General features: G+C 42.1%; 1 protein-coding gene across 3 annotated transcripts in view; it reads right to left on the minus strand.

Annotated features, from left to right (window-relative positions):
* LOC122882952 (membrane-associated guanylate kinase, WW and PDZ domain-containing protein 2-like) overlaps window positions 1-26,371 on the minus strand; it is a 36,836-nt gene extending 10,465 nt beyond the window's left edge. For all 3 annotated transcript variants that reach the window (XM_044210947.1, XM_044210946.1, XM_044210948.1), the window contains exons 1-10: window positions 25,941-26,371; window positions 16,372-16,661; window positions 14,384-14,500; window positions 9,417-9,536; window positions 8,144-8,317; window positions 4,951-5,146; window positions 3,999-4,069; window positions 2,853-3,014; window positions 1,590-2,115; window positions 213-750 (exon numbers count right to left, since the gene is read on the minus strand). In XM_044210947.1, the coding sequence (XP_044066882.1) occupies window positions 213-750; window positions 1,590-2,115; window positions 2,853-3,014; window positions 3,999-4,069; window positions 4,951-5,146; window positions 8,144-8,317; window positions 9,417-9,536; window positions 14,384-14,500; window positions 16,372-16,661; window positions 25,941-26,371 (2,625 nt within the window). The remainder of the gene's footprint in view (window positions 1-212; window positions 751-1,589; window positions 2,116-2,852; window positions 3,015-3,998; window positions 4,070-4,950; window positions 5,147-8,143; window positions 8,318-9,416; window positions 9,537-14,383; window positions 14,501-16,371; window positions 16,662-25,940) is intronic.
* Between the last annotated feature and the right edge of the window lie 44 nt (window positions 26,372-26,415).

The following is a 26,415-nucleotide window of genomic DNA, read 5'->3' on the forward strand; positions in this document are numbered from 1 at the left end:
TATCTCTTCAGGCCCCTAAAAGTTATTCAAATGAACTGCCTGAGAAGGGGAAATCACCCTTCAATTGAATTGATTACAACTCAAGAGGTGGCAAGCAGACATTGCTTGGTATTGAGCAAAAAATGTCAGGACCACTGTTTTAACCCATCAACTATGAACTGTGTTAGTTCACATTACTTTCCTGACTTCCTTCCCATTTGGTCCTTCACTACCTGTGCAAAGTTAAGACTCTGGACATCTGCTCCGTTGATTTTGACAATAGCATCCCCTGGCTGCAGGGAGTTGCACTGCTTCCTGTCCCAAACTCTTTTCACTATAGTCATCCTGCCTCCTGGACCGCCAGCCGTCAGGCTGAAGCCAAGTCCTCGGTCTCCTTCAGTCTGGGCCAAGGCCACTGGCACCAGCTCTCCTCCACTGCCCATACTCATCGCCCCAGGAGAGGACACACTGCTGGGACTCGCAGTGGGGCTAGTGTTGCCATGGAAACCGTTGAAGCCGCGGTGGTGGGGGCTGTCAGGAGTGGGAGGAGGTCTGAGGTGGGAGGTCTGCGGTCTGAAGAGGTGGGAATGAGCGCTGTGGGGGCCGCCGGGGGAGGACATGGGCCTCCTCGGTGATTGAGGCAGGGGCAGCTGGGACCCCGACAGGGTGCAGGTAGACAGGTCACTCTCAGACGACTTGGATGTGCCGTGACGCAAAGGATGAGGGGGTGTTGAGAGGGAGTTATTGTTGTGATTACGGATCATTGATGCCCTGATGAAAAAAAAAATGGGTAGTCAAAATCAATAATAATTCCAGTAAGTCTTTGCTTTGATGCATATTCTCGTACTGAAATGTTCAGGGCTGCAACTAACGATTATTTTCATAATCAATATATCAGCCAGTTACTTTCTTGATTAATTGTTTAGACTATAAAATGTCACAAAATGGTGAAATCACAATTTCCTAAAGTCCAAAGTGACTGAAATCGCATGTTTTGTCCAACCAAAACCCAAAGACATTTAATTGACTATCATACGAGAAAAAAAAAAACCCCACACCAAATCCTCACATTTGAGAAGCTGGGACCATCTAACATTTGACGATTAATCGATTGTCAAAAAAGTTGCTGAATACATTTTTTTCGATCAACTAATTACTTAACTGACTTATCGTTGCAGCTCTAGAAATGTTAAATAAATGGGTGAACTTGTTATTAGAACCTACTGGTACTGTCTGACCTGCCACTGCAACCTGTAGAGTATAACTCTACAAGATGCATTTCCCTCATTATTTGAACAAAAAGGTAACTAGTAAAATGCTACAACAACCAGAATCCTTCAATTATTAATGAGTTAAATTTAATTTCTCATTGTGTCTCATTTGAATCTCAGAACTCATTTCCTACACATGACCTCAGAGAGATCAGTCTTATTTGGAAAAACTGAATTTGAATAGGTGAACTTCAAATTATACTCAAAAACAATACTATTCAAAATCATTGAAATCAACTGCTAATTGTTTTAACTAAACACTTTAAAAAGGGCAATACAAATTCTCAACAACAACAATCTCTGCAGGAACCTCCTTTGTGCCGCACGTGTAGGTGTTACCTGTGTGAACCAATGGCAGAAACAACTTCACTGTCACTCTGGCTGGCAAGCGTTGGGTCGAATGACTGCAGCCTGGCTAAACTTCTTAGGGAACGAGGAGGAAGCATGGGGGAGGAAGAGGCAGTGTTGCTCAAACTGGAGCGTCTGTATGAGGACGGCTGTCTGGTAGCGAAAGCTGTGGCGTTTCCATTAGCGTCTAGAGTCACCCCTGGTTCCATGTAGCTCCCGTCACTGTGGACGCCATTAAAGTTAAAGTGCTGGGTCTGGGGAGTGGGTGTTGGGAGGCGAGGTATTTGGTGCAGAGGCTGAGGCTGGGTGGTGGTGGGTGGTAATATGGGTTCCCCGCTGTCCAGTAGCCTTGGCGGGGGCTGCTTGGGACAACCGTCATGGTTGTAGAGCATGGGATACCCTCTTCTAACCTCTACATCCACACTGTGGCCAACAGGCACCGACTTGAGCATCTCTACCACCTCTTTGTGAGACACTCCCAACACACAAACATCATTGATGTACACCAGGATGTCCGCTAAGAAAGCACAAAAGAAAGCACATGGATAGAGCTATCATTATGACACATTTAATATAATACTTGGCACTTTTAATCATCTGCAGCAAAATTACACACCTTGTACCTTTGTGGTTACTTTGACAATCTGTTTTTATGTATTACTTTTTATTACTGCTTCAACCATTTTCATATGCTTGAGTGTGAAGATAAGTGTAGTGCAAATGAAACACTGTCTGAGTGTTTTGTGTGACTAATCCAACCAACTAATCCCTCTAAACCAGCCTATTAACAAATATGAACTACATCAGTCCCTGCAGAGACATCTGCCTGTATGGGCATTTGTGTGCGAGTGTGTGTGTCTGTTAAGTGGATGTGCACCGCTGCATATGCGTGTGTTATGATAGCTTGATTATGGTGTGCTAGCCCTGAGGACAAAGAACAGATTGTGATATACACTTGTTGTGGGAGATCAGAAAATTCCAGAGGTATAATCCTAGAACTAGAGAGATAAAACACACCACTGATAAAAATATTTTTTGTTTTGCAAGATTTCAGCAACCGTAGTTACAGCTCTCAGTCTGCAGCTATGGCAAGTGTTGTACTATTATTAATAATATACCAGTAAGTATTGTGTTTGTGTCTGAGAATGTGTCCCCTCCTCTCTTCAGTTGATATCATCTCACATATCTTTTTTAGCTATACATTTCAGCTAGCTTTCTCATGCAGTAATCATCCCTGGTTTATTGTATTTTTACCTGTCTTGAGTGCTGAGGGTCCACTTGCAGTCACACTGTAGACCTGGAGGAACTCTCTTGGCCTGCTGCCCCCGACAATATTGAAACCAAACCCTCTGGAACCCTTGGTCAAGTGTGTGTGCACGGGGAAACCCCTGAGCTCCCCAGGCAGGTCTGTGAACCCTGGTAGTCACAGAAATATACAGAGACAGAGAGAGAGGATGAGATAATGATGATGCTTACCTCAGAGGAAAAGTTGTAAAAGTCTTCAAGGCAGCAAGGATTTAAAAAACAAACACCAGAGTGATATCAGAGAAAGAGAGGAGTGACAATTTCAGTCCTGTGTGTTTATACGACTAAATGGTTAGAACTGACAGGTTTTAGGCGTGAGGGAAAAGGGAGAGAGATGGTCAAAAAATCAATCGCCAGATGGCTTTTAACAAAAAATACCCATAAATAAATAGACACGCACGCAAACCATTACAGACTACCTCCTTAAAATCAGTCACATAATCCATTAGACTGACCCAGTACAGTTTACTCTTTTTCCTCCGCTTTTACCTCTTATTTTACCTCAATGTTTGTAACGTGGAGCAGCAATCATTTAAACACATTATGACAGTGTCCGTTTGGATTCCACTTGTACCAGATTTTACAGTAATTCTTTCACATGCAGGTAATTCTGGCCATAATGGAGATTATATCACCTTCTGCTGGTGAGAGAAGTGTACTGCACTTTACTGAGACAAGCTGGAATCATAGCACTATAACAGATGGGTTTCTTACAGTTTGCAATCAGCCATGTCAGACAGATGTCAAAAACTAGAATATGTCCTTAATCATGTGACCAAATTATGAAATTAAATTGCCAGTCACATGCCATCCATGTCTCGACCCTGCCAGCCGCAGCAGTCACTCTGGCTCTTTGCCAGCAGCTCCGAGCTTTAGGCATTAATCACTTACATGTCTCTGTTCAGCTAAAAGCTCATTCCATCTCATTTGACTCTAACAAGCTGGCTGTGTCTGTTACTTCCGTTCTTGACAAATATGTAGCTTCATTTAGGCTGTTCAACATTAAATGTGTCACCGGTATTTCAATAATTACATCCAGAGAGAGAGAGAGAGAGAGAGAGAAGATGAAAGAAACAAACAAACAAAGAGGCTCACATTCATTTTTGTAGACGGTCTCCCTGCTTGCAGCTCGAGGACTCTGCCAGCTGGTCCTCTTTGGGTTGCGACTTGGAGAGACAAAGGGGTAAAGCAAAAGAAAAGCCTCCCTCTTCAGAAACACAACAGTATTTGATATAATATGACACAGACATGCCTGCCATTGATAGTCATGTCAACTTTGCATAGCAGCTCTACTGTATTCAGAGCATGTTTAAAGGAATAGTTCGACATTTTGGGAAATACACATATTCACTTTCTTGCCGGGAGTTAGATGAGAAGATCGATACCACTCGTTAACACTTGTCTTTTAAATATAAAGCTGGAGCCAGGAAACAGTTAGCTTAGCTTAGCATAAACACTTAAAACAGCTAGCCTGGCTTAATCCAAAGGTAACAGAATCTGACTACCGGCACCTCTAAAGCTCAATACATAGCATGCTATATCTTTGTTTTTAATTTGCAAAAAAACAAAAAAACAAAGTCAAGCTGCCGTTTACGGGGGGTTGTGTTCTTGTGTCAAAATACCTCAAATAGTTTATTAGTGTAATATTGTTAATACTGAGATACATTTGTGCTCAGGCTAAGGTAAGGGGAATTCCAAATCGGTGGGGAAAACAGACTTTGCTGGAACCAGTGACAGCAAAACCACAACTTGTTGGTTTTACACTTCAGTATTTGTAAGGATTAATCAAACAAGATATAATGTGTTAAATCAGTGATCTTTAGAGGTGCTGGTAGGTTTTACCTTCAGACAGAGCCAGGCTAGATGTTTCCCCCTGTTTACAGTCTTTATGCTAAGCTAAGCTAACCATCTTCTGGCTCCAGCTTCATATTTCGCAAACAGATACAAGAGTGATATCTTCTCATCTACCTCTCTGCAAGATAAGCGTATTTTACAAAATACTGAACTATGCCTTTAACAGATTTGTGAACAACAGGTAGATACTCACTCTATGTAGTGAGACTCTCCTGGGTCACTGAAGGCCTGCTCCCAGTGATCAGCCATCACACCCGTCAGCCTGGCACTACTTCTGCTGCCGATGATCCCGTTCTCTATGACACGGCCATCCCCGCTGCTGGATGCCCGGGGCCGACCGGGGGACCGATGGCTAGGAGGGACGCTGCTGCTTAGACCTGCAGAACCTCCTGTAATTAAAATGACAAGAAAGAGTGTTGAAAATCAAAACTGAATAGTGATATATTATTTAACAGATGCAGTAGGTGGAAAAGTTTCTCCTGCAGTCCGTAACGACCTGATGCTGGCAACTGACAGGCAAAAAGACCTGAGGTCAGCATCTCAGCTGGCTTTGTCCTCCCTCTAAGGAGGCAGAGTGTGTGACCATGCATGTCACACTACCAGCAGAAGAAAAATAAGCATATTTTTTTGCATAGCTGTCCTTGTAGCTGTCCTTCAGCTGTGAGCTCCAGCATGGATCTGAGAGACGTCGGACATAACACGGGGTCCTGAGTCCTGCTGCACATGAAAAGTGCTGCTGAACCCATCCACCCACACAGTATCACTTCAGAAGATGACTCAGCAGAGGTCAGGGTGTTGGATGGCTCTCTCAAACTCCATCCTGCCTGCATCCTGCATTCAAACCCCCCCCCGGCCAGGCTGCCTGCTGCCCTACCTACCTGTTTGGAGCACGTCTCTAACTATCTGGATCTCTGCCTGCCTACGTTTCTCACCTCCCACTCTGCCCGCCTCTCTCTTATCTTCTGTACCAGTCTGGCTCCCTGCCTCTACCTTTCCTAACACTCAGCCTCCCTACCTGCCTCCACCACCACCCTATGTCGCTGCCTTGCTCCCTTACACTAACCATCTAATCTCATACCCTTCTGTTCAGCTCTGGTGTTCTAGTTTCTTGTTGCCATCACTTCTCCAACTCTCCAACACTGCCGTCATGATTTTATTAGACATAGATGACATCATTAACAGTGGTGGAAAGTACAATTTTGAGGTACTTGTACTTAACTTGAGTATTTCCATTTTATGTAATACTATTTTATGAAATATTGTACTTTTGCGATGTTTCAGATGTATTTGAGTTTTTAGCAGTTCCATCAAAGAGACATTTCCCCTCTAAACTTTGCAGATGGTTTCAGTTAAATAATTGTCCATGGCCCAAAGAGGTAAAATGAATTAATATTTCCCATAAAGGCAAAGATTAGAGAAAAGTCCACAAAATAAATGCCAATTTTTGTAAAAGAATTTGACCCCTAGGTTGAGGACCCCTGGACTAAACGTCTTACCTGGGGACCACAAGGGACATTTACTTGTAATGGAGTATTTTTACAATGTTGTATTGGTACTGTTACTTGAATAAAGGATCTAGATACTTCTTCCACCACTGGTGATTAATAAGAAAAATTCGGCACCTTTTATGTGGATGTCCAGTCATCGTTGATGGTAAATGCAAGCGATTGAAGCAATAAATTCAGTGCATGCTACATTGACCGAGAAAGCTGAGTTCGCCAAGTGGTTCTTCTTGCATCCAGTGCAGTGACAGTGGAGGCAAACAAGAACTATAGGCGATTTCAGCTTAGATTTCTGGTCTCTGCTTCTGGGTAGCCAGGGGACGTGCTAGATGCCGCTCAAAAACAAAACTTACTTGCTCTTCGTTTGTATTGCAAACTAGCTACGTTTCCAACAGTGAAAATGGCATCCCAAAATATGAGTGCAGAGGATATTATGGACGAGGATACATTTTACAATGTTTTTGCTTACTTGGATATTCAGCCGTATTTATTCGAGCCAGAGTATGCGGCCGAAGAAATGGAGCGGAGAGAAGCCGAGGCTGCCACTGCAGCTGCAGCCGTGCAAGAGGATATGGCCGGCGGGGACCCTCCAGAACCTGAGCCACTGAGAGCAACCACAACTGGTGGTGTCTTTGCTCAAATGGCCCTCCAATGCCAACAGAAACTTAATCATTCTGCTGCAATGAATTTCGTGGGCAGTTTTTGTTGGATGCTGTCGCCGACACCAACCCTGAGTGTGTGTTACTATGCATGAAAGGTTTACTCCTCACTTAGACAGAGGTGTGCTGGAGACCTTCTTCAGGATTCCGAAGATAAACTGGAAAAGACAATCAAGACCAGCAGGGTTGAGAGGGCAGATGACCATTGAGTGAGTATTTTTGTCACCTAGCGCTATGTTTTGGCCAACAAAGTAATAGCTATAGGCTAGGGTGGTATTCCAACAGGCTGGGGTGATGTTGGACTAATGGTGTAATATTGAGGGACAGTCAAGAGAAACTGTGTGAACGTTAAGCCTCATTTGAAGTCAGCTAAATAAAGAGAGGAGTAGGTTGGATGCCGGTAACTGTTTGTTATATTGCTTTTTGTACTTTATAGTGCAGCGCTAGCTCAGCTAGCATTAGTTTTGTTGTTAAATGGAAGCCCGCTGGGTTGGCGTGGGCATCAGAAGCTCACGCGCAAAGTATCCTAGTACATAGGACACAGTACGGCGGCCACCATAGTTTCTCCTACACGCTTGGAAGGGGAAGATGAGGCGAGTAGCATTCATCGATAGATGCCACTAAATCCTACAAACTGGACCTTTAAGCCTTCTGTTTAACATAATAAACCATGTCTGCTACAATGAGTCATCCATTACATTTACAGTAAAACAGAAAAAGTTGTTGTCTTATGATAGGAAAAAAATCTATAACGATAATAATGTGATAATGATAACAATGATAATAATGTTTGCTATTCCAGTGTTAGGTACTATTGATTTAATTCCTCATCACATGACTTCCTCAGTGTTTTCCCTCACCTCCCTGTGTGCATACTTGCCTATCTGCTTACCTCCTTGCCTGTTCAACCTAAGGCAGCCTGACCTTCCTTTGGAGGTGATCCAGCAATCGATGAGGCCACAGCCCCACTGAGAGTTTAGAGCATACTAATCGTGCTAATGATTGATTCAATTGGGTATCAGGAGCTGGAGCTATAGATAGAGGGACAATGCAGTATTTAGCGGCTGGCTACTATGCAGGGCTTAACAGATACATTTTCTACTGTTGATATGTCTGAAAAACTATAAAAAAAGAGCCCCAATAACCTCTTGGTTTTTCTTTCAGATTTACATTCATGACCTTGCCCATACATGCTGTCATATAGACCAGCTTTAGCGATACTTGCCTGACAGGCCTGAGTCTTCCTCGCTGTTCTCGCCGTCTTCTACAGCCTTCTCCAGGTTGCTGAGTGATTTGCTGCGTGTGCGGAAGTTTCTAAGCAGGTTGCGGTGTTCCTGGTAGGTGATGGGGGGGCTCTCTGCGCTGATGTGAACAGGCCGGGGGGTGCCGTAGTAATTCCCTGAGACAGAGAAGGACAGGAGAAATGGAATTGCAATTGCTCAAAAAAAAAAAAAAAAAAAAAAAAAAAAACGTCATAACTGATATTGAAATAAGATGAACTGCCCTGTGTTGTCAATAAAATCTATTGACATAAACTTAAAGTTGGTCAGTAACAGCACACAGTCTGTATTAAGACAAGACGCTAGAGGCAAAAACATATTTTTTTTCATGCACTGGTCAATTTTGAGATTTTGGGCTATTTTGTTACTATAACATGTCTTCTTAAATGCTCAAAATACACATTTAGGTGTTTATTTTTACTACACTTTGTCTATTTGCATCCTAAATTCACCAACATTTAGCATTAGATAATGCCTCAATTGGATATTTAAACATAAAATTTCTGAAAACTTGTAATACAAAAAATAATTGTCTTAATGTAAGTAATCAACTGGGGAAGTTTCATGGTGATATCTATTAATTAAAATGTAATTTTTCCCCTATGTCTGGCCTTAACATGTTAGTGAGTTCCAATCTGATATGAGATCATGAGTTAAATAAAAGATTTTATATTTAGATATTCAGTAGCAGAGTGGGTTCACGTCATAATGCACATATACAGCACATACTACATGTATGCGCATTATGTATCCCCTGAGATCAGCTACTGAATATGTTCTATAGTCTCAGTTCTAGCCCTCTGCTCCAGCTGCTAAAGAAGAAATTCAATTACCTCCAACCCTTCATTTGGCTCATGGAGATCCAAATGGGTTGAGGGGAAACATTAGATTACTGAACTCAACAACAAGGTCGCCAGCCGTCACCATTAACTGCGGTTTCTGCAGGCTAGTACACACACAATGCTGCTGATACTCCTGATTGCTTTGCTGTAGCGATGTGTCTGTCAATGTCACATGTAAGGCAGGTGAGAATGACATTTATTGCTCCCATTAAACTCTTATAAATAATGGATGCTAATGTATGAAGGCTTTTTAATCAGAGGCAGCACTCTGACCCTTATGGGGGGAGGAGTCTGCTGGGTAGATACGAGCTGAGCAACACCTGATGGCATTAATATGCATAAAGAGATGGCGTGGCGTGGCGGTGATCAACCTCACCTTTGAACTTTCCACTCTCAAGCAGCACTCCTGACTCTTCCAAGGAGAAGAACTCCTCAATGGAGACGAAGTTGTAGTCTACCCTTGAGATTTCCCCATCTCTGGGCTGTCTGGTTGTACCTGGGAGAGGGAGACAAAAAGAAATATTATGTCATACTTCAGAGCCACGAGGCTAGAAATACTGCCAGCTCTAACGTGGATGATATGTCACTTAATCAAGGCCTTTTCCTCTCATCGGGGGTCATGAATCTGAGTTCAGTGTTTAAACGAAACAGCAATTCAGCAAACTATAAATAGTCCAAGTATTACATTAGTTTGACAAATTATATAGAAGTAGTCCAACAAAAAGGTAACAACTAATATCATCAATTCTGGTTGTATATAAACAATCTTAAAAATGAATAAACAACTTTAATTAGAACATTAATTGATAAGAACAATTATCAAGTGACATCTTTAATTACAACATTTCACTCTTGATGTAAAGTTAGTCCCAGGTCAACTGAGCATCCACCCACAAACTTTGCCCTTTGGTATGAAGAGCATGATGATGGCGGCAGGCATTTACCAGGGCCTCTTTGTTATGAACAGATCAATAAGAACAGAATTAAACATTAATGAGGCACTGTGAAAGTCTTCAAGTCTTTCTATCACCATTGCAAAGATGGAGCACTCGTATGATCTATGGTCTGTCATCATAATTGATTTACCTTGACCTTGGCCTGGAAGAGAGCAGTGAGTCCAAACCACGGCAGGAAACGCATCCCATCATTACAGAATCACTGAGGTAAGCTTCAGTGTTTGCTGTATTTTGACCAAGATCTCCAAACGATTAAATACATGTGCAGGCATGTAGCGTGAAATATATCACATTTTTACTCATTAATTTAAATCTGGTGGAATCATTTTAATTTGCAAATTGAACTACAACGCGCCTGTTCTGACCTTGTGACAAGTAATTTCTTTCCCAAGACAAAACCACACCAAGCCCAAACTAAGGACACATCTCTGTCCTTCTCCTAGAGGACCACATGCGATGTCAGTGTGGGGCCGACAGGAGGGAGTCACATCCAGCTACCCTATAAAACCCATGATTAATGCACTGCTGTCCTGGGAGCAGCTCTCCCAGCCACAATGACACATGCAGGACTGCATGCACGCAAACACACACAGACATAGACCAACAATGAACACTCACACATACTACAGCCATCTCACGCATGTGAACACAAAGACATAAGGGAATGGAAATGCAAACGTTAGAGAGCATGAGGCATCTCCATCACCCTGACCTTTTCTTTCTGTAGCACAAAGTGTGTTTACTGTACAGTATGTGTCCCAATCAGACACACAGGATGAGGCACTAGCCTCTGATTTTGTGTTAGCAGTTACAGACAGCATATATAACGCTATTTTTGTTGGGCTAACTCCTTGTTTTCTCCCCCTGCTATGACTACTTTTTAATCAGAAAAGCCAATGAAAAAGCAATTTTCATGGCTTTAGATGGCAAAGGTATACACACAGACCTATAAAAAAAAACACACAAAAAAACATTTACTGTATATGTGTTAAGTTAAGGGCTGCAACTAACAAGTGTTTTCATTATTGACAATTATTTTCTTGATAAATCGATTCATCATTTGGTCTATAACATGCCAGAAAATAGTAAAATTCCACAATTTTGCTGGAAGCTGGAAACACTGAATGTTTAAAGAAATTACAAACACTTCATAAACGCAACAAATTTTCTGTTGATCGACTGATCGATTGACTCAACTCCACCTGCTGATATTGTAATGTATTCAATCAGTCCAGCCTTTTTTCACACTGCACTAGGGTTGTGTTTGCACCTCTTGTCACCAAAAAACGCAAATATTAACTGGTCAAACCCATGTGTGTTTGCACCCCAAATTTGTGCTTGCACCCAGTTAAAGGAAATTTGAGGTCTCTGTGTCTTATTAAAGATCTGATAGCAAACCTCCTGATGACTTCTGACGTGTGTGTAATTCTTCTCCCCCCCCTCAGGACACACAGTATCTCTCCAGCTGATGGTGCGAGGCAGGGATTCATTATCTATGCACCCTCCTAGGAAATATATATGACATGTCAGCAGGGGGGCAAGATGGATTATTGACATCTTTTTCTTCCCCGCCTGTCCCTGTAGGCGCTGCACACTGATCCCCTGGGAGAGGGGGTGAGATAGGGATTGAAGAGGTAATTACACAGAACTCTGTATCAACACCCAAAGAGAGCTGTCTGTCAAGATCATCGCACACAAATAGCTAACAATGAATCCTACAGTTGAAAAGGCCACAGACGGTCTGTCTGACAACACTGCAGCGACCATATTAGAATAACTAAATGATAATGTTTCTTATCTCTGACTCACTCTGAAGACAATTAGAAAAGTCTTCTTATGGAGAAGACAGAGACACAGCCAGCCTTGAAACCATGACATTGGCTCTGAATCAGCCAAGGGCACATGGAGAAATGATTAGTGTGATTACACAAATATGGATGGGAAAGTTCAGGAGGGTAATGTAAGGGCTGCAAAACGTGCACACAGAACAAAATGGTATGAATGAGGAAACAAAAAAGGGTAGTTTTCATACTCGTGAAATAGAAAGCAGTCTTATATGAACATACAGTTGTTTGTCTACACATTTACCTGCTCCCCAAAGGCTACACAGTAAGCATCCTGTCTGCTTCAGTATGAGCAAACAGAGCCATTAGACTGCATTCACTCCCTCCTCCACTTTGGCACTGATAGACATTTGCTTTTAATTTAATTCCCCCTCTAGATTATTGATACAGTAGCCTGCATTTACTTAATTCTGTCATTCAGTTCCATTTTTATGCACTGCCCTCCTGACTGAGCCTTTGTAATGATATTTCTTGCATCAGTGCCAGCTCCAACATCAGAGAACATTGTCTCATCAAAAGGATTCAGGGATCGAGATGCTCTCTAAATAGCACAGCGGTACTAAGCCACAGTTTCAGAAGAAGAAATAGCATCTAAATGAAGAAAATACTAATCAAAACAGAGGCCTTGTCATACTATCTTTGCTCCCTTACAGTAAAAAACATTTCATGAGCTTCTAAGGCTAGTTAATTTTATCTCAGGTAATTCATTTTAATTATCGACAAAATAACAAACTACAGCAAAGAGTCTCCTGAAACAGGAGGAACATACATATGCTCCTGAAGGGGGCCACAATGAGCCACTGTGGAAAACTCCTCAGCTTTAAATTCCTGTTACATCAAGCACAGCCGCCACCCCGATAGAGAAACAACAAACGGAAGAAAAATTTGGCTTCTATATATCTACAATTGGTCTGAAACAAGATGTGATGGTTTCCAAGCCGTCTCAGGATCAGGATAGCATGCGTGTGTTAGTATCGGCATGAGAACAACAGCATCTTACTGTGTCATCTCCAGCAGATCAGAGGATTACACACCCGGGGCGCTGAGCCTGCCTTGTTGTCACTCTTACTAAAAGAAAGCACTCAGAGATGGGAAGTTGTTTCCAAAGTTTGACACCACTGGCAAGGGGAGGCTTGACTGCTTTATGTAATATATTACAATATTTTGCCAATAAATACAGTGTATATACTGTGTCTTTACAACAATGTCTGACCAAACATCAAATTACTGATTTATCTAATTTTGTATATGACAATCCTCCTTTATCCATCCCATTTCTCGTTATCCATTTTCAGAAATGGCTAAAAGCACTACTGTTTATTTGCGCAGTTCACTCCCCTGAGTAGCTGCTTGTAGATGTAACAGGACGCACGCATGTATGGCTAAGTAATGAGAAAGCTCGATATGAATAAAACTGCAATTACACTATAACATGAATATGCATGTTGTATACTAAGAGAGGCAGTTTTATCTTTCTTGCACCATCCTGGGAGTTTTGACCTGTGCCTTGTTCTGTCAGCGGGTGGGTTGTGAGGCATGGTGGCAGACTGTCCCACATGACCTACTTCCTGGACTAAAGGAGAGATTAGCAGCAACTCCACACTGCCACGGCAAGGTTAAGACTACACACACACACACACACACACACACACACTAGGTGGTCTGTCTCCTCCATACTACCACCTGAACAAAAAAATCGCAAAAGCAGACCAACGCAAGTCAGAAAATTACATCAGAAACACAGATCTTCCTCTGGAAACCCTGCAAGGCTGCTATATCCTCTTTCCATTTCCAGTGACGTCATATTATAGAGGATTAAGATAGCAACAGATGTATTACAACTAGCTGCCTTTGACTGCCATTGTGCTTGATTTTATTCATAAGCATCATAATGAAACAGCTTGTGTACTACAGGCTTCTTTTTCAGGGGATCATACAAAAACTGTACTAATAAAAAGAACCTGTCAAACACAACTACCATCACATTTAATACCGGCTTACCACCACCCAAACAAAGTAATAGCCTGGAGCACAGGGGTGAGGATTGTAAGGGGGAGACTTCCACTGAGGATAAACCCAGTGTTGTGACAATACAGACGGTTGCTATGGAAATGTCCACACTGATTGCACTTGTGGCATTTTCTGTCTCACTCAAACTTGATTTAAAATATTTTAGTCTCATATATTTTTTCGTTATTTCATTAAATCACTCCAGTTCTGCTTGCATAAATTGACACAAGGAAGTGTGGGAAACAGTTCTGACGGCTTAAACCCCAATTAACACCAAGATATTCACATGGCGGCAACCATGAGATGTGTTATCAAAGAATTAATGAGGTCAGTAACTTAAGAGAAGTATGCCTGGATAGATTAATATTAGCACAGTGCACAGTGAAAATAAACTTAATATTTGGTTTAAACATGAAACATACATTATATGGGTATTACAGCAATGGGACAAAGATGGGACAGGAGGCTTAAAAGGACAAAGAAGTATAAAGTCAAGGTATATAGAGGGTTACAGTATATTGAAGGTTACTTACAAGGTACAGCGCGGAGGTAGAGGTTCTCTCGGATGACCTGCTGAAGTTGGCTGTCCACTGAGCCGGGTGTGAAGCACTTACTCAAATACAACCTGAGATCCTTGCACAATGTGGAGCCTGAGGGAAGGGCAAAGATACAAGTATGGCAGGGAGAGAAAGAAGCAGAGAGAGAGAGACAAAGAAATCAACCCAGTAAGCACAAACACTCTGATGATGTATATTTACTCAAAGATTTGTTTGTAGCCCTGTCAAATAGAGACATTTATTTTAAAGTATAATCTTTACTGCTGCCAGGCTTGATTTGACACTATCATTTTGTAACCTAAACTTTGACATTCACATTCACTCTTACTGATCTCTCACTATCACTTCACATAGATCCTGAGTATAAAATGTGTTTTCCCGAGACCCTCATGCATACATAACAACCTACTGAGGTTAATTGCTCCAGACACAAGAGTTGAGGTTGTCACCAGGGGAGGCAGAGTTGACTATCAGGGCTCCGTTTCATCTCTCTGATCTCTTAATATCATCTCAAGTGCTTTACGGCCTCTGATGACAGGTCACTTGCTGTTATGGATTGGCTGAGAGCATCTCCAGATTGTCACTCTGTCACAACAGACTACCACTCTGTCGGTGCTTCCCTACAGGCAGCCGCCCAGCTCTCTGCACCCCTGTCACCCCCTACCCCCAGTTACAATGGTTCCACCCAGTAGCAGACTGAATGTGCTGTGCGCTATTAAAAAAACGTCACAGTGGTATAACTTGGAGGCAGTTAACTGCACGTACATATGACTGGCCACATATGGCTGCTGCCTGTAAAGGGAAATTAATCTAGCCAGCTGTCTTTTGGGAGAAATGATGGGCTTTTGTTCATCATGTTATGAAACAGCTGCTATTTTCCAGCCTGTTGAAGAGCAAAATTCAGACCTCAACATCAGCTCTCTGAAACTGATTGAGTTGATCTTTCGTACATTGTGCAAACATATTACATATGGGCTACCAATAAGGCAGTCAGATGTCAGCACTGAAGGAAACTTTAAATTTGATGGACAAATCCAATCACTACTCTTTGTTTTTGTCCACAGAGCACCAGTGTTAATGCTGAAACATTTAAACTGCTGCATGCCTCTGGGGAATGTAGCCCAGTGTCCTGTATTTGAGTGTTGGAGCAAAGGGAGTTGTAGTAGTAGTAGGAGTAGGAGGAGGTGTGGTACAGCAACCCGTCGCATCAGCTCATCCATCACTGTCCACACTACACGCAGTCAAGCTGCCCAGGGAGTGCTAGGCAGACTTCAGAAATGATAATGGATCTACCAGCAGCAGAGGGACCGGGAGCAAAGGTCCCCATTTACACCCCTGTGGCCAAATCAGCTATCAATCTAGCAAGCAAGGCCATTGGGAGCCACAGTCAGGTGACACTCCAGTGACATATTGCTCTCTTCAGAGACAACAAAGACATCCGTTACCCCAGCCCACTGTTCTAAACATCAAGGCCCCTTGCGGGTGACAGGCAACTATATCGCACGCTCTTGTCATGTGTCATCGGCAATTTTGACTTCCTACCCGCATACTGACCGATCTCCTTGACATATCCAGACTAATTGACGTGTGCAAATCAGCATCAGAATGTTAAAGGCTGCAGATTTGGCTTGTGAAAGTCAGAGGAGGGTTAATGAGCAAGATTATTAAGAATGACAGCTTGGACACCGGTGTAATAGATTATTTGGGTGTAGTCTGATGAATTAAGTGCAATGGTGTGCAACATAAACAGCAACAAGTTAAATTGTCTGCAGTGTTTGGGAGAGAATTAAAGATTGAATGCATTATTATGGGCGACGTGTAATACATAAATGCCATTAGCAGAAGGAGAGGCCTTGCAGCGTTATATTAACACCTTGACTGTGTGGTGATTATTTACACATCCTACCAAAACAATGAGCTGCAGACTAATTCATAGAGGGGTGAGTTATCGTGCTAAGTCATACCTGGTGACACAGTTTTGATGCGGATAGGATGGGGGCAGGAGTTGAGGACACCACGGACATCTCCTAATGTCATCCCTAATACTGGTGTTCCCCCAATCTCTAGGATGATATCACCCACTGTGAGTCCGCCCCCCGGAGCCGACGTGACAAAAGGAAACTCTCCATAATCTGCTCCTCCACCAATGGCGATCCCCAGCTCCCCCGACGAGCCTAGCAAGGGGACGAAGCTGTCCTGCACCTTGGAACACCAGTGCAGCTTCTTCACCGCTGTCTTAGACATGGCAAACGAGCTGGATAGGAAAGGAAACAGAATTGGATAGTGAGCAGAAGGTGTGAGACAGAAAAAAAGGGAGGGGGGGAGCATCAATTACAAGCTAGGGAAAGATCCTGTGACTTCAGGCAGGAGGTTGTTTTGTTATTTAACCTTTGTCAGTTGTCGTAGTCTGAGGTCTGGGAAGTTTCAGCGTTTCACATCAGAACGCGTTAAAAGTCATGAATAATTCCAGCTTCATAGGTTAGGATATTTTTTCTGGGAGCATGGCAGCCTGAAAGTCAGGAATAACACAACATGAGAACTGTGTCTTTGTTTTATGCAAACATACTACAGCACAGTACATGACTGTCCAACCAAAACAGAGAGACCTTCCCTCATGTTCGTCGTGCTTGCTGCAGGCTGACGTTATGTTTTCATGTAAATAAACAACATAGGCGTTAGTGCACGTTCCAGCACATCTTCAGTCACACGGGAAAATCTAGTTTGCACTCGATAAAAAGGTGCGGGTCATTGAATGCACACACGCTTTAACAGGCGAACAGGCAAAGAACCTGTAACTGCAGTCAAACGCTGGAATACTCAGAATCATTTCTGTATCTACAGTGATGCATGATGCTTTCACCCAAATATAGATTTTTATAGATTATTCTAGACAATGACTAATTATCCTGTTGTTTGCATACTGTATTCTCCAGGACAGATTCTCCTATTGTCTGCTCAGTCACAGTATGTAATGGCAGGTTTTGTGTACTAGTTGCAGCTAAAGGTGACAAGTCTTATGGTAAAGCTGTATTAAAAAAATAATGTGTTTTGCTGCAACATGTTTCCAGGGGAGCAGCTGTGTGTGCGTGGGGGCTGAGGATGTAGCTGACATGGTGAAGATGTGTTTGAGTCGGCAGTGACTTGACAGCTGTGATGTCCGGAGAGAGCGGACAAAGTTCCTCTGACATTATCAGAGCAGCACTGTCACCTTGACACACAGGACAACAGAGATACACAAGGTAGGGCAACAGAATCCAAAAGACAAATATGATATGCAGATTATATAACAGAGAAAGCTCATTATCAAAGAAATGGTTAGACATTTTTGGAAATATGTTTATTCGCTTTCTTGCCATGAGTTAGATGAGAAGATCGATACCACTCTCATGTCTGTCCGTTAAATATGAAACTAGAGCCAGGAAACTGTTAGCTTAGCATGAAGACCGGGAAACAGCAAGTCGGCTCAGTCTGCCTGCCAGCACCTTTAAAGCTCACTAATTAACACATTATATATTGTTGCAGTTTTACGGGGGGTTATGTCCAGGAAGCTAGACCAATACGTTTTCCAGGCTGATATATCGGTCAATATTAGCTTATTGCAGATATATCAGTATTGGTGTATGTGTTGGCGGATAAGTAACGAGCAGTTGCAGTGAATGCCAAACTAGGTTTGTGGTAATTTAGGGATAGTGTCACCCTTACATAGTTTGTCGACCGGGAGAATTGACAAGTTGATTGACTGAACTGTAAATTGTCCTGCTCAGTATGTATCGTGGTCACAAACAAATAAAAAAACAAATCTTAGGGATCCGTATCAAGATTGTTTATGTACAAAAAATTATTATCAGTCAATATGTCATTATTAGAATTTTTTTACTTCCCAACATCAATATCAGTATCAGCCCATAAATCCGACCAATTGGTTTTAAATTTTTACAACTTTCACCCCTGCCTCCACTCTGTATGCTAAGCTAATCTAACCGTCTCCTCCTGGCTGTATCTTCATATTTAACAGACAGGTATGAGAGTGGTATCAGTCTTCTCAGCTAAATCTCTGCAAGAACGCGAATAAGTGTATTTCCCAAAATGTAAAACAATTCCTTTAAATTGACTTCAAATTCAATATTCCTAATGGACAATACTGATCTCCAGTTCCATTGTGGTCAGGAGATTAGCAATTACACATCACTTCACCAAGATCCAATCCTCTGAGTGCAACACCAAGCCCAGCCCTAGCAGGGGTACCCTGGGTCCTTTGGTCCAGCAGGCCTAATGAGACTGCTTTAAAGAGTAAGAGAAGGACAGGATGTAACTAATCCATTCCACTTGATTGGTCATTCGACAGGCAGATCTGACAGAGATCCTCTTCTTCCATCCTCTCTCCTACTGCTCGGCCAAAAGAGGGGGTCTCTGGTGGTTTTTTATATACAGAGGCGGACAAATAAGGAAGAGGAAGGCGGGGAGTAGAGAGATTAGAAGATAAAAAGCAGAAATAGGGGGAGAATGAAATGCTATGAAATGCAGATAGATTGCATGTGTTTTTGTCTCACACTCTGAGAGTAATGGGAGAAAAAAGGGAAGTACAGAGGTCAGATGGAGATCGAGAGGCGCTACACAGCCTGAGGTTGGCATAGGAATCACTTGTCTGACCTTGCAGGACTTCAGCACAGGCGACATGAGTCAGAGATTGGGAAACGGTTGAGCTGGTTGCCACAACATCAAGAAACCCAAAAACACACAACTTGCATTTCAGTCTTGGTTCAAAGCCAATGGCTGTCACTGTTGTTCGAGCACATTTGAATAAAACACGATCAAACAAGTAGTACTGTTTACGCCTGCATGTTTCAACCTGAAATTATGCTTATCACTTCATCCTTGCCAAACAGTGCCCCCAGTCCCTCTCTCTCTACCCCACTGTGAAACCTTCTGCAGCAACATTGTCGACCTGCTTCCCCACAGCCAGCCAGCCATCCACCCACACAGAAAACACAGCAATACAACTTGCATTAAGTGTGTCATGAGAAGAGAATAAAAACAAAAGCATCAACTTTTCCCATCTAAATCATACATAACATATTTGTGCATCAATCTTTTCTATAAGCTGTTGGTCTCTTTATGCTTTATCTAAAGATTTCTCAGAATCTCAGCAGTTGGCAGTAATGATTAAAACACTAAACATAACAACAGATAGGCCTGGGATATTATCCTATCCTGCTGGGCCTACACAGTTGCATTGTGTGTCTACATTATACGCATGGAGGCAAACGTGTCGCCCGAGCTGTGGCTGTTGTCTTGACCTCCTGTGTCTGATGGGGGTTTAATGAGCCACAGCCTGTCAGGTCCGCTGAAGCCTCGACACATCCCGCCGCAGACACACCCTGACACTGCTTTGCTCTTGCTCTGCTGTTGGTGTTGGTGTTGCTACAAACAGGCCCTACACACTCATCTTACTGTATTAACTTAAAACACAGTGTTAGGTTGCCATCAAGGCTGGGGAGGAATGAACTGCTTGTGACAAATTGATCTCGTCAAATTAGACTCCCGTGTAATTCAGTGGATTAGGCTATATGAAGTAATCAGGAATTTGCAATGACAAGAGCAATTTAAGCTGTCATGCTGCACTTCTTTATTTCTAAATGGAAATATGTGACAGTAAACTGATGAGAAAGTAAAATGATGAAATCTTCTTCACTCACTCTGTTTCAATTTGAAACAAGACTAAGAGCCCTGTGAGGCTGTACTTGGGCACAGTGATGCTTTGAGTCAGCATGCTAACATCCTTACAATGACAATGCTAACATGCTGATGTTTAGCAGGTATAATGTTTACAATGTTCACCATCTTAGTTTAGCGTGTCAGCATATTAACATTAGCTAATTACCAATTAAAAGAAAAGCTGATGGGAGTGTCATTAGTTTTCCAAAGTATTGGACAAATGAAAATTTTGACCTGATGATGGCGCTAGATGAAAAGTCAGGGGATCACCAAAGTTATTACAATTCATCCTGAGGGGGACATGGATGTCTGCACCAAACGTCATTGCAATCTATGCAATAGTTGTTGAGATATTTCACAAAAAACCATGTCAACCTCATGGTGGCACTAGAGGAAAAGTCAGGAGATCACGAAAGACAGTAGGATTTGTCATTTGGGAACCACGAATATCTAATTTGATTGTAATTCATTAAATAGTTGAGATATTTCAGTCTGGACCAAAGTGGTGGACCGACCGACATTGCCATCCCTAGAGCTATCTCTACCGTGGCTAAAACAAGCATTTATATATTACTCCAGATGAATTATATAGAGCCAGCAATATAACTATTAGATATAGAGGACACAATATATGAATTCAAGGATATCTAACCCTATAAAAAGAACGCTCAATTGAGATTTCGGACCTTTAGGTCAGGAAAGAGCTGACCAATACATATCGTGTTTCACTGACTTCCTCTCCACCAGCGACATGCTCAGGATCTCTACAGCTTGCAACCCCGTCCTTCCAGTGTAATTTTAAACCACATCTGTCAATGGCAAAACACACATCCTCTTGACTTCGAGGCTATTCTTAGAGATTTTTTTTTTTTTTAATTTGCTCACCATATTTGTTTAAATCAGACAGCAGAAAGCAAATGCTCAAGGCTATTATGACTCAGTGTATAGTATAAACAGCTGCGACACACAGTGTTTTCTGTTTGAAATACGCATTTTAGCCCTGAATTGCATAAATACTCATGCTTGTATTATCCAGAGAACATTCATTGTTTTTAGTTAATGTCCACTAAAAGAGAGACAAACTGTAACTCAAACTTCATTTTAACAAACTTAACATCCCAATTGCTGCACTGTAAAAATACCTTATGGTGCAGCAGTGCTAATGCTAAAAAAAATCCTACACTATTAAGTTCTTCCCAGTGATTAGTCTAAAAAAGCTGGGTCCATTTGACCCCTGGCAGCTCATAGTCATGAGCAAAACATCTTTATTACAGGACAAATTATCTAAGCAGTTATTTCAGGTTGGATCTCGAGGGTGTTAATTTATTAAAGTTACACAGATGAGCTTTGCCATGGAGCTCAATAATTCAAAGTTGACGAATCAAGGACATGAGGAGATAGCACTTGACATTTGGGTGGGGAGCGTCTTGAAAGACCTTCAGGAAAAAAGGGTGTAAGCATCAATTAAGACGAGTGAATAATTGAATTGCTTGGTAAAAGGTAGCTCTGGCAAAGCTAAGAAAACAACAACAACTTGTCTTGACAGATTTATCCAGCAGGGTGAAGTCCAGGGTGCACACGCTTCCATTTGAAACGGCACTTAAAAACAATTCATCAACCACACAACTGTTAGCCACGACTTTCACCTTCATTTTGGCAGCTCACACCTATTCTAATATTCCCCCTGTATCGATAACATTAGTGAAGCTTTATGGTGAAAGCAGTGACCGTCAGCTCTCGTGATTCTCCCCATGTTCCTGATGTCTATCTAGATGCCAGCCCTCATCCCCATCAAAGCTGTCTCTCAGCTGGTAGATCGCTCTCTTGACATAATCGGCTTTGACCACAGCAGAGTTCGTTAAACTTCTGCAAAGACGAGAAACTTTTAACACAAGCAGCTTTTGCCATAAGATGCTTCTCTGATTTAACTCTGACACTCTCAGTGTGATTGTCTATTTCTAAATGTTCATGTCACTGAACGGCTTTTCTGCACTACATGAGCAGCAGAGTCGGTTTACGCTCATAAGAGCTTCTGTTGGTTTGACTTGGTTTCCGCTCTAAATGAGGTCTACGATAATGAAATTAGCCTGTTCAATTAGCTCAGCTAGAATGCTCTATGATTTTATGTGAGCTTATTTAGTCTTTTATGCATGTTCACGGAAAGTTCAAGGCAGGGAATAGTTCTTTCCTAAATGTGAATTTTGGAGGATATTGATGGACTGACTGTGTGTTTTGTCAGCTAGAATGTGACCAGAATGCCTCACAGCTTCATTTGTTGGTCTCTCTGTGCAAGCACTCGCTGTGAATACACAATTGATAAGACTTGAGGTTGTCTTGTGTAAGCCAGACCAAAGTCAGCATGACTTATTATAAAGTTATTACTGACCATGTGCACTGTTACTGCACATCCAAAAGGTAAACTTTAAGAGAACAATCATCAACACACAGCAGCCAGTGTGAATAATACTAGAGCTGAAACAATACATTTTGTTAATTACTAATTGATCCACAGAAATGTTATAATTGGGGTAATCATTTAAGTCAGTCATTCATAAAGGAAAATTACCAAATATTTTCTGGTTCAAGTTTCTCAAATGTGAGGATTTGCTGCTCTTGAATTACGGCTGCAACTATTGATTATTTTTATAAATTGATTAATCTGCTGATTATTTTTTCAATTAAACAATTTAAGTCTATAAAATGTCAAAAAAGGACCATTACAACTTCTCACAGACCAAGGTGATGTCTTTAAATGTCTTGTTTTATCCCACAAGTCCAAAAGTCCAAAACCCAAAGATATTCAATTCACTATCATATATGACAAATCTGCATTCATTTTGAATGTAGTGAACATAGTAGTGTAATACAGCTTAAATCTAAGCATAACATCATTAACCTTGCAAGAATTTCCACCACTGATATTAAAGACAAAAAATTGCATAATGAAAATCTTGGACTGTCTGAGTTAACCCTCTATTTGCAAAGGATGTATGTTGTGCAAAGTGCAGGACAGGTGAGGAAAACAAACCCTTCGCAAACCCATCCCACACATCGAACACTAATCTCATCTTTCCACTCTAACCTGTTGTGAAGCACACTGCTCCTAATCTTACATGCTCTTAGCATCCTCCCATGGGTGGTGTTGGTGGTCAGACAAGTAAGGCATCTTAAATAACCAAGTGACCTTAAACTCATCTGAACGAACAGACTGGTGGAGTGGCAGACAGACGGAAAATGCAGGAGAGTTTTCTCACAACTCCGACTTCACCGTCTTATCTGACATCTGTGCCCTGACCTCTCCCGCCGAACATTTACACCAAAGTGCGCAAGCAACATGGGGTGCACCAAAGCTCCCTGATGCTCACTCACTTTGAAATCTAGGGCACGGGAGTGCTCAACACAAAACAGACAGCAGTGGCAGATTTAAAAATAAAAGATTAAATGCTTGTGGGTTGAAAAACACAAAATATCTCCCTCCGTCATACATGGCGATGCACGGAAACGTTTGTCCCTCTTACACACTCAATATAAACTCAAAACATGAAAAAGCTGATAAGAATACATGGGATGAAAAGTATATTCGCTATTCTCTGCATGCCATCAATAAATCCACAATCTATTTCAGTGTGTGATTTTATTAAAGCTGCTCTCATGTTGACTGCATACAAAGGGACTTGGTGTAAGATTAAAACATTGTTTAGCAGTGGAGTGACACCCATACACACACACACACACTCACACAAACACACACACCTGAGAGGATAACACAGGCTCAGTGATGTTCCCTTTGGAGTAACTGTATCTTTAACGTCACAGGATCAAGGTCAAGGCAGGGGGCACATTAATGGGGGCATGATGTGTACACTCTGCTCTTCTGAGGAATACCGCCGTAACAACAGGTCCACTTACTCAATCTGCTAGGACGCATTACACCCCTCGCTGCGATCAGAGATGAGCTCTCATCAGGAAGAGAGAGCAGTTTAATTAAACAGAGCAGATCAGCTTCTCAACAAAGATGATGGATAAGAGAGAGAGAAATTAGGGAAATTAAAAAGAGGATGATACAGAAAATAGAGCCGTGCCAGCCTTGACAGAAAATGGAATAAAATAGTAGAATCAACACAGAGAAGGGTGCGGCAACCTTATGAAAGAGTGGCTGAAATCATAATAACAAAATGAATTATTCATAAAGGAAATGGAGGGGAGGTTCAGTTCACTATAATGAGCATTTTTGCGAGGTCGCAGTTTGGTAACCTAAGCAGGCCTTCAAGTGTGTGGGTGTGTGTGTGAGTGTAAGAGAGATACTGCTGATTCAGAAGGGATGGATGAAGGTGACCCTCGCCTGCTCCTGCTGCCTGTCTCACCACCTGATATTGATCCCAGTTGTCCAACTTAGATCTGACTCAAGGATACATGGATTCATTGCCTTCTTGACATTTCAAATATGACACTGTGTAAACTGTAACTCCACACACACTCATTGATTAGTTATTGATTTGCCACCTCAGTCAGAATCGAACCACTTAACAGCGGCTTATACAATACAAATTGAATCTCAATGCATCTAGGCAGGGACACGAGCGGCAGTTCCAGCATGGGAATGTTCTTCTTGTTGTTGAAATTTCATATCAGACTCCACATGAACTGTTGAGAACTAAGAATAGAGCAGGCTTCATCTGCAGAATCCAAATGCAGTGGCTGGGAGCAAAGGTTTGGACCACAGATGGGAGAATATGCCTGCGTAGCCCTGCCCTGTCAAGGGTAAACTGCCTTGCACACACACACGCAACACAGCTCACACACACACACACACACACACACACGCACTTTGTTTTCACCACACCTTAAAAAAGCAGCATGAATATGCATGATGCCGAAGGACACAGGAGGTACATAATTAGACAATCAACAACTCCCAGCTGACATGCATTACTATGACAGAGGAGAAATGCTCCTCACTTCATCCTCCCCTCTTGTTAGCAGTGAGAGGAGAGTCATGTTTATATGTCGACATGCATTTCCACTTACTGGCGGTTCAAACTTGGGCTGAGAACTGGAATCAAAGGAGGACAAACGGAGAATAAAACCAAAAGCCTTCGCTTAGTTCTAGTGCAAAACAGGTGCTGGGCTCATTCATGAGAGGAAAAAACAAATAGTGTGAGGACCAGAGCAGCATGAGAGCATGTGTGGACAGTCACACACCACATGTCTCTTCTTCTCTTCCAACGAATTAATGATTCATAATAACAGCATAACCTTGACTGCTCTCCAAACCCAGAGCAATGCACACTATTAAGTCAGGGTCACACAGCCATCACTTCAAAACAAGCTCCCCGTATTGAGCAGGGACACACCCTAAACAAAACAACACACACACACAGAGCTGCAAGGCACTCGTGCACACTCCTAAACACATGCGTGCACACACACCTGGCTGTGAACTACAGAGTATGTTTTGCAAGTCAGTCTATTTCTTATTGAACATGGGCTTCTGTTTACACTTCATCAAGATAATTTCTGCAGCAGGAGATTGAAAAAGTAAAAAAAAAAAAAAAAAAAAAGTCTCAATTTACAAAAAAGGTCTCAACAAACTTTTTAAACCTAATCATGTGTTCATATGCACACACACATACATACACACAATCACCTGCTGTTAAAGAAGGTAAACTTCATCTGTCAAAATGACTCCTATCCCTAAGATCTGCCACCATCATCACAAACCCACATTCTTCACTCTCTCTTACACACACACACACACACACACACACACACACACACAACGTATGCTCAGATTTCTCATATTTAGGGAAATACTGACCTGCCTTGGCGCTGGCACACACACATTCTTTTCAAGCAGTTCAGCCTTTCAAAGAGGATCCGTTTGAACGCGTCTATATACATTGACCCGACTGAGGTTAAACAATGAGCATAAATAAATACTTGGTTAAAAAAGCAGCAGCCTGGTGTGTGCGTGTGTGTGATAAAAAGCAGCGTGGGAATGCAGTGATGAGTATATGGTGCCACCGTATCCCAGAGAAAGTCAGAGGCGATGTGCACGGCTGACGGGATATTTGGACAGTGATGCTCTGAGAGCTGTGGTGATCTTGTAGAGAGAGAGAGAGGAGAGAGAGGGGGAAATACACACACACACACACATACTATCGGCCAAATCTGACAGCGGCCGCTTATAAATTTAGCAGCTGCTGCACTGCTATAGGCAAAACAACGTGGAGGATGGATAAATGTCATGGTCAAAACGTGCTGTTTAACTTGTGAGGAGTGTATTTGCCTAT

This window comes from Siniperca chuatsi, linkage group LG10, assembly GCF_020085105.1.
Source record: "Siniperca chuatsi isolate FFG_IHB_CAS linkage group LG10, ASM2008510v1, whole genome shotgun sequence".
NCBI lineage: Eukaryota > Metazoa > Chordata > Actinopteri > Centrarchiformes > Sinipercidae > Siniperca > Siniperca chuatsi.